This window comes from Mustela nigripes, chromosome 3, assembly GCF_022355385.1.
Source record: "Mustela nigripes isolate SB6536 chromosome 3, MUSNIG.SB6536, whole genome shotgun sequence".
In the NCBI taxonomy this organism is placed as follows: Eukaryota; Metazoa; Chordata; class Mammalia; order Carnivora; family Mustelidae; genus Mustela; species Mustela nigripes.
In genome coordinates this window covers 8,095,283-8,102,875 of record NC_081559.1, presented here as the reverse complement: position 1 = coordinate 8,102,875, position 7,593 = coordinate 8,095,283, and the positions used below count along the sequence as shown (strand labels likewise).

The 7,593-nt window shown below is 45.7% G+C and overlaps 1 protein-coding gene across 1 annotated transcript in view; it reads left to right on the top strand.

Moving 5' to 3' along the window:
• The first annotated feature begins 2,388 nt into the window (after nucleotides 1–2,388).
• Nucleotides 2,389–7,593, top strand: part of DNAH7 (dynein axonemal heavy chain 7) — a 250,612-nt gene continuing 245,407 nt past the window's right edge. Inside the window, exon 1 of the mRNA XM_059393094.1 lies at nucleotides 2,389–2,580. Coding sequence (XP_059249077.1) covers nucleotides 2,566–2,580 — 15 coding nt within the window. The 5' untranslated portion in view covers nucleotides 2,389–2,565. The remainder of the gene's footprint in view (nucleotides 2,581–7,593) is intronic.

Below are 7,593 nucleotides of genomic sequence, written 5' to 3'. Positions count from 1 at the left end.
ACTCTTAGAGTCTCCATTCCCTTGGTCTGTTGCTGCCGAAGGAGGCCATCGAAGGGCCGTGACCACTGGTTGACCCGCGAGCGGGACCCAAGCATTGGGAAGCTCCTTCTCCCCCCCCCCCCCAACCGGGGAATGCACATTCTGCCCGCGCTGTTCTCCAGGACGCCACTCTTGCGAGAGCAATCTGCTGCTGAGCCCATCTGGACGTGGCTGAGCCCTGCTGGGGTCTCTACATAAACGGAAGATTCTGGCTGGTGGGCGTGGAAATCTGTTCGTCTTATGGCTGCAGAAACCAAGCCTTGCCGGCAAGTCCCTTTGCATATAGAACCTGCCGCCTGCTCATCTGGGGTGGCCTGTTTTCTCTCTCCAGTTTCTTTCTGCCTTCCCTGTGTGGGGGCCAGCTTGGGAGCCAACAGTTATCCTTCTGTCACCCTGGCCTGGGAAGTGTGTTGTGTGTTGGTTTTCTTTGAACCGGAGCCTGAGTGTTGACGTCTCCGGAGTACAGGGTTTTGTCACTCCTAATTCAGAGACTTCAACTGGGTTGTTCCTGTCTGTCCTCGATCATTCCTATTCTCTCTCCTTTCCTGCCGAGTAGTTATTTCAAAACCTTTTCGTTCTGCTCCAAATTTTGACCAATACCTGCCTCTGATCTTCCTTCAATTTCTTTTTTTTTAATGGAAGTATGATTCCCTACGATGATGTGTTAGTTTCAGGTGTCCAACATTTCCCCGGCAGTTCCGTGCCTTACTCCGTGCTCACTGTGATCATCACAGTCCCCATCCCTGACCGTACAACAGCATTACAATGTTATTGGCTATTTTCTCTACGCTCCACTTTTCATCTCCATGATTTGTTTTACAACTGGTTATTTGTACCTATTAAATCCTTTATCTAGTTCACCCATCCCCTATCTCCCTTTCTTCTGGCAACTACCAGCTTGCTCTCTGTATTTAAAGAGTCTGCTTTTTGGTTTGTTTCTTCACTTGTTTTGTTTTTTAGATTCCACATAAAGTGAAATCCTATGGTGTTTGTCTTCCTCTATCTAATTTATTTTATTTACCATAATATCCTCTGGGTCCATCCATGCTGTCACAAAGGGCAAGAATGTATCTTTTTTCTTTTTTATGGCTGAGTAGTGTCCCAGTGTGTATAGATCCTACTTTTTTTTTGATCCATCCATTGATGGACACTTTGGTTGTTTCTATATTTTGGCTATTGTAAGTGATGCTGCTATAAACGTAGGGGTTGGTATATTAACAAAGGAGGCAATAATATACAGTAGGGGAAAAACTGCCTCTTTAATAAATGGGACTAGGACGAGTGGACCATGGACAAAAATAAACTGAAAATGGATTAAAGACCTCAATATGAGATCTGAAACCATAAAACTTTTAGAAGAAAACATAGACCATAATCTCTTTGTCATCAGCCATAGCAACATTTTTCTAGATAAATCTTGGGCAAGAGAGCTACAAACAAAAATCAACTCTTGGGACTACACCAAAATAAAGTTTATGCACGACAAAGGAAACCATCAAAATACCCCAAAAGGCAACCTACTGAATGGGAGAAGATACTTGCAAATGCTATATAGAGGTTAATATCCAAATATATAAGGAAATTATATTAGACACCAAAATTATTTTTTATTTAAGAAGTGTACCGAGGACCCGAACATGTTCTAGACGAGACCGACACAGATGGTCAAAAGACCCATGAAAAGGTGCTCAACACCCCTAACCATCAGGCACACGCGAATCAAAGCCATGATGAGATGCCCCGACCCCTGTCAGAGTGACCGGACGGAACGACCCGTCGGAACAGGTGTTGGCGCAGCTCTGGGGGAAAAGCGACCCTTCTGCGCTGTTGCTGGGAACACACCCTGCTGCAGCCTCTGCGGAAAACAGTATGGAGGCGCCTCAAAATATTAGAAATAGAAAAACCGTAAGATCCAGGAACGCCACTCTTTACCCAGGAAAACAAAAACACTAAAGATAGAGACACCCTTGGGTTTATTACAGCATCATTTACAGCAGCCAAGACTTGGACGCTCCCCTCGACTTAGCTCTAGCTGTTCCCAGAGGAATTTAGTTTCTAGAGAAAAGCGAATTCACTGGTTCCCTGAGATCTTTCAGGGCAGGAGCGTAAGTGAGGGGCTAGGGCCGGGGCGCGCAGCACGCAGCTGCGAGAGTCCGCGAACGGCAGGTCGGTGCGGGAAAGGCATCCCTCCTCGGGGCAGAGGCGCCCTCGGCCTTCAGCAGTTCCACGAGCGCCCTGCGGGGGCGCCAGCGCGCCGGCCAGCGCCCGGGCCCGGCTCCCAGGCGCCCCCTGCAGGTCGGCGCCGCCCGTCGGCCGGGGGCCTTCCCAGGAGCCGTAGGTGACCGGAACTGGATCCGGCCCGGGCCTGTTGCTAAGCAACGAGGACGCTAGGACCCCCCCCCCCCCCAGGGCGCTGTGGGCGCAGAGGCTGCGGGCGGGCTCTCCGGACGCCACTTCTCTTGTCTGAGGGGCGCCTCACAGGGGGATCAAGTCACCACCCGGTGACCCGAGAGCGTCCTGCCAGCCATGAGCGGCGAGCAGGTGAGAGGGTGGCCGGGCGGGCCCGCACCCAGCCTCCCTCAGCCTCGAGGGATGCAAGCGCGGCCCTCCGGACTCCCCCGCTGGGGTCGTGTGTGTGTGTGTGGGGGGGGGGGCGGTCCGCTTCCTTCGCTCCGGTGACGTCCAGGATACCGAGCGCTTTCCGCGAAAACTCGGTAAAAGTTTCCTTCCCGACGGTTCGTCCTCACGTTGTCACAACGACCGACCACTTCGGCCGAGCGAGCGGCGCGCGGGCGGGGGGACGAGGCCGGGAGCGTCCCCGGGGCGCGGGGCGGGGGGCTCGGCGGGGAGCTGCGGGGGGTTAGGCTCCCTGGGGATGGTCCCCGCCCTCTCCTAGCCGGGGGACTGCGGGCAAAGCACTCTACCTTTGCAAGCCTCCCCTCCCTGCCCCGCGAGGGGGGTGGGGTGGGGGGTGGGGTGGGGGTGAGGGCCGGGTAGGGGTGGGGTAGGGGGGTCAGGGCACCTCCCCCGCGAGGCTGCGAGGTTCAAGCGCGGCTCCACACCGTGGGCGAAAGGGCCTGGGAAGCGGCCAGTGGAATTTCTTAAGAAAAGCCCCATGGCAGGTAATAAAAGATGCGTGTTGCTACACCCACTTTTCTGAGCTTTCTTCATGGAATTTAAGGGCAATGATCAACAAAGGGATGCAGAACGGGGGCCCAGCGTCTTGATGCCGGGCAGGCTGGGAAGGCGTGAAGCCTGGGCGTGATTTTGGCGAGCGAGGACACCGCCCTGACTCCGCGGATGAGTATGGAAAAGGCCCCTTGAGCGTCGGGGTACTCAGTGGAGGACAGTGGCTTTTAAGCCTGCACATGTTGCTTAGCTTCTTTGTTTTAACACCAAGCTAGAATTCTTTCCTTTTTGATACATCTTTTTTTTTTTTTTTTTTTTTTGGTAGTTTATTGAGGAAAGGATGTTAAAAAGCAATTTATTCCCTCTCCCTTGGGCTGTAGATTACCAAAATGTCAATCCTAATTCATGAATCACATAATGTCTAAATGATCAAGAAAACCTGGTTTTAACATCGTATTGAAATGTGTTATAAATTGAGAAGAAACGCAGATCCACTTATCATATTAATCAGTGGTAAAAGAAGAAATGGACAAACAACCAAAAAATAGGTAACCAAAACACTGAGCCGCTAGGAGACGGTACAATGGATTGTTTTTTTTTAATGTGATAACTGTAGTCAAAATCCTTTTAAAAACATTTGTTACCATCACCATCACTATGCATTAAGCAACTTATTTGCTCGATGCTCTTATCAGTCTTTGGCCTCATCTGAGCTGCAGCCTGTGTTGTAGAAATTTAAAACTCATGTTTACCTTACTTGTCATGGTATTTCTGAATTGGTATTATTTTCCAAAGCCCCCAGCTGACCCATTTACACCTAAAAAGTGTCCACTAGAAAAACCTGTTGGCAGTTTTAAGTTTGCTTTACCTTCATAAAAATGCTGTTTGGAAATGACACTCCTCACCCTTTCCCAACTGTTCTCTGAAAGAGACTTCTTGCGATGTCCAAAGAATGTGGCAGGAGCCCATCTAGGATTATTCCCACTGCTTTAAATGCCATTTTTAAACAGCAGAGGTCCCTCTCTCACTGCTTTGAACAGAAATTTTAAAACTCTTGGTACACTTATTTATGCTAATTTCAAGTGTAGTTTTCCTTTTGAAAGGATGAAAGCTTTTATATTTTAACCTAAAACAAATGGAATGGATTAAACTTTTGGAAATGCCATTCTTATGTGACATTTACTTATGTATTCACTTAGTTTGAAAAAGCGAGCAGGTGGTAAATCATATTTGCTGGAGGAGATTTTAACATATTCATCTCATTAGTGGAAGTTTGAGAGTGACATGGCATTTTTCAGGAATAGCAGTCTGAGTTCTTAAGTTAGGTATTTAAAACAAAGATAAATCTCTTGCAACTGCTCATTTTATTTTTAAAATTAAAACATAAAGTAAGGCATTTGAGCTTCATTGAAGAACTTCCAGTTTAAAGATTAAAAAAAAAAACAAAAAACAGGCAAAGACCATGAAGTGCCCCGCAAATCCACTATGTATTGTGGGCAGGTGAGGAGGAAAAGCTGGCAGCCCATCTCTACCCTAGTGCTTTTTTCTGATTATTAAATCGACTGTGATTTTTTTTAAAAGATTTTATTTATTTATTTGGCAGATCACAAGCAGGTAGGTGGGGGGGGGGCGGGCAGGTTCCCCGCTGAGCAGAGAGCCCCATGTGGGGCTCCGACCCAGGACCTCTCAGGACCCCGAGATCATGACCTGAGCCAAAAGCAGAGGCTTAACCCACTGAGCCACCCAGGCGCCCCTGGAGGAGGGCTGTGATTTTGCATTTATATGCTCATTCAGTTTTCCTGAATATCTCCTCGATGCCCTTGTTTAAAAAGGTCAGGGTAAAAACCGTTCCACATGACACCCATACCTCCTTGGTGAAAACTTCAACAACCTTAATGCAAATATAGGACCACTATGTTAAATCAATGCTGATAAATTTGGAAAGGTTATTGTTTTAAAGAGAGCACTTCATAAAATGGCGGATGGACACATTCACAGATTCTGGTCCTATGAGCAGAATGGTTAAGCTTAGATTACTACCAGTTTTATGATATCCCTTTCAATAGACAAGTAGTTGAAAATGAGCAAAATAAAAACTAAATGCGAAGCCAGAATGCTTCAGGATTGATCTAGACTCTGTAGCAACTTTTATTTTAATAATTTAGATTATTAAAATAAAAGTTGCTCTAAAGTCGTATTCGTTAGGATCCCAACAGAATACAGCTGACATGCTCAAAGGGCTTTAATTGAAGAAAACTTAGAGACCATTTGCAGTGGTGAGGGTAAGGGAAAGAACCAGTGGGGATGAGGAGGCGCTTACGGACTGAGAGCAAAAGGAGGTCATTACTGACCTAGGAAAGAAGTTAGGGTTTGAAGCCGATGGCTAAGAAAGAATTCTCGAGAGTCTTTGGTGCAAAAAGCTGATTTCACTGAAGCACTGGGACAGGATCCTTTGGTAGAGAGAGCGGCACTGGGGTCCTGAGGAGTGGCCCATTATATGCTTTTAAGTGGGGGGAGGGTTAGGGACAGTGTAGGCCTCCCACCTATTTTGGAAACACAGTTTGCAGGACCCTGAGTGGGCTAGCTATTGTTAGGAAAGGTCATTTATTACTGTTGAGTAAAAACTCAGGCATCAGACCCTTCAGATGGCTATTGGTGGGTCATACACTTGGGGAATGATTGTCAAGAGGTATCTTGGGGGGTAGAGATAAAGGAAGTTTCCAAAGGAGTTTTTATATGTTAAAGTAGACTTACAGGGTCCTGGGGGTGGGGCTAAGATTGCCTTTTGCCTTTGGCAAAGTATCCACAGCCAGGCAAGCCCTAGAGGAATGTCCCTAGGCCTGTTTCAAGGACTTGTCAATGGGCTGTAAAAATTTTTCTTCTGCCTTTGTTTTCCACATTAATTACCATTCCTGGACCTGACAGATCACACCATTTTCAAAGCCTGCTGAGAGGTGGGATGTTTGGAATATAGCTTCCTCCCAGGAGCTGAGCTCTGAAAGAATTCAGCTGTTATCAGAATGGGAAATGGGGAGTCCTAGGAAAGCCCTACCCCAAACCCTCACTTCCTGCTCTCTAGTGTCCTACCAGTGCCTCTCACTGCTTACTCCCCACCAGAAGCCAGAAAGCTGGGAGCCCAGGTGATGCCCATATATGGATTTTAGCCTTCCAGGCCTGGAGCAAGAAAAGCTAGGAGGCTGGGAGACTTGATCACGGCAAACAAAGCCTAACTATCACAGCAATTGTACACAGATGCAGCTTTCAGAGACCTTTCCCTACTGACAAAGCAGTTGGAATAAAATGTTTAAGTCTGTTGTTCACATGCCATGATTCATTTTCTGATTCAAAATCTTTATATACCTAAAAATAAATCTAAGGAAGATATCTAAGGCCCTTATAAAGAATATTATGAAATGTTTTTTGAATGATACACTCCTAGAATCTGAATGAATAAATATTCATGAAAGAGTCAATATCATAATTTTGTCAGTTTCCTTCAAGTTATTCTAGAAATTCAATGTATTTTTATCAAAATCTCCCCAAGTTTTTTTTTTTTTTTTTTTTAATCGAGGTGTAGTTGACATATAATGTTATATTAGTTTTGGGTGTACAACACAAGGATTGGACAAGTTTAGATGTTCTGCTCACTGCAAGCAAACCTACCATCTGTCACCATAAAACGCTGCTGCTGGATTATTGACTAGATTCCCTCCGCTGTACTTTCTATTCTCCTAACTTCATTAACTAACTGGAAGCCTGAATTTCCCACTCCCCTTCACCCATTTTCTGCTTACCCCACCCCTCTCCCCTCTGGTAATGATCGATTTTCTGTATTTTGGGGTCTGTTTAGGCTTTTTGTTCATTCACTTCTTTTTTTTAGGTTTCATATATAAGTGAAATCTGTGGTATTTGTCCTGTCTAACTTATTTCACTTAGCGTAATGTTCTTTATGTCCCTCCATGACGTTGCAAATGGCAATGACCAAGTTATATTCTATTGTGTGTATGTGTGTTTGTGTATGTGTTTGCGTGTGTTTGTGTATGTATACCACAACTTTATCCACTCATGAACAGATGGACACTAGGGTTGCTTCTGTATCTTGGCTCTTAGAATAATGCTGCAATAAATCGGGGTCATGTATCTTTTCAAATTAGTGTTTTTCCTTTTCTTTGCGTAAATATCCAGTAGGGAGTTGTTGGGCCACAATAGATTTGATTTTTTGAGGAAACTCTATACTGTTTTCTACAGTGGCTGCACCAATTTACATTTCATCAATCGTGTGTGATATTCTTTTGTCTTCAAAAGAATCTTCACCAATACTTTTTGTCTTCTTGATTCTAGCCATTCTGACAGGTGTGAAGTGGTATCTCAGTGTGGTTTTGATTTGAATTTCCTTGATGATTAGGGATGTTGAGCACTTTTTCA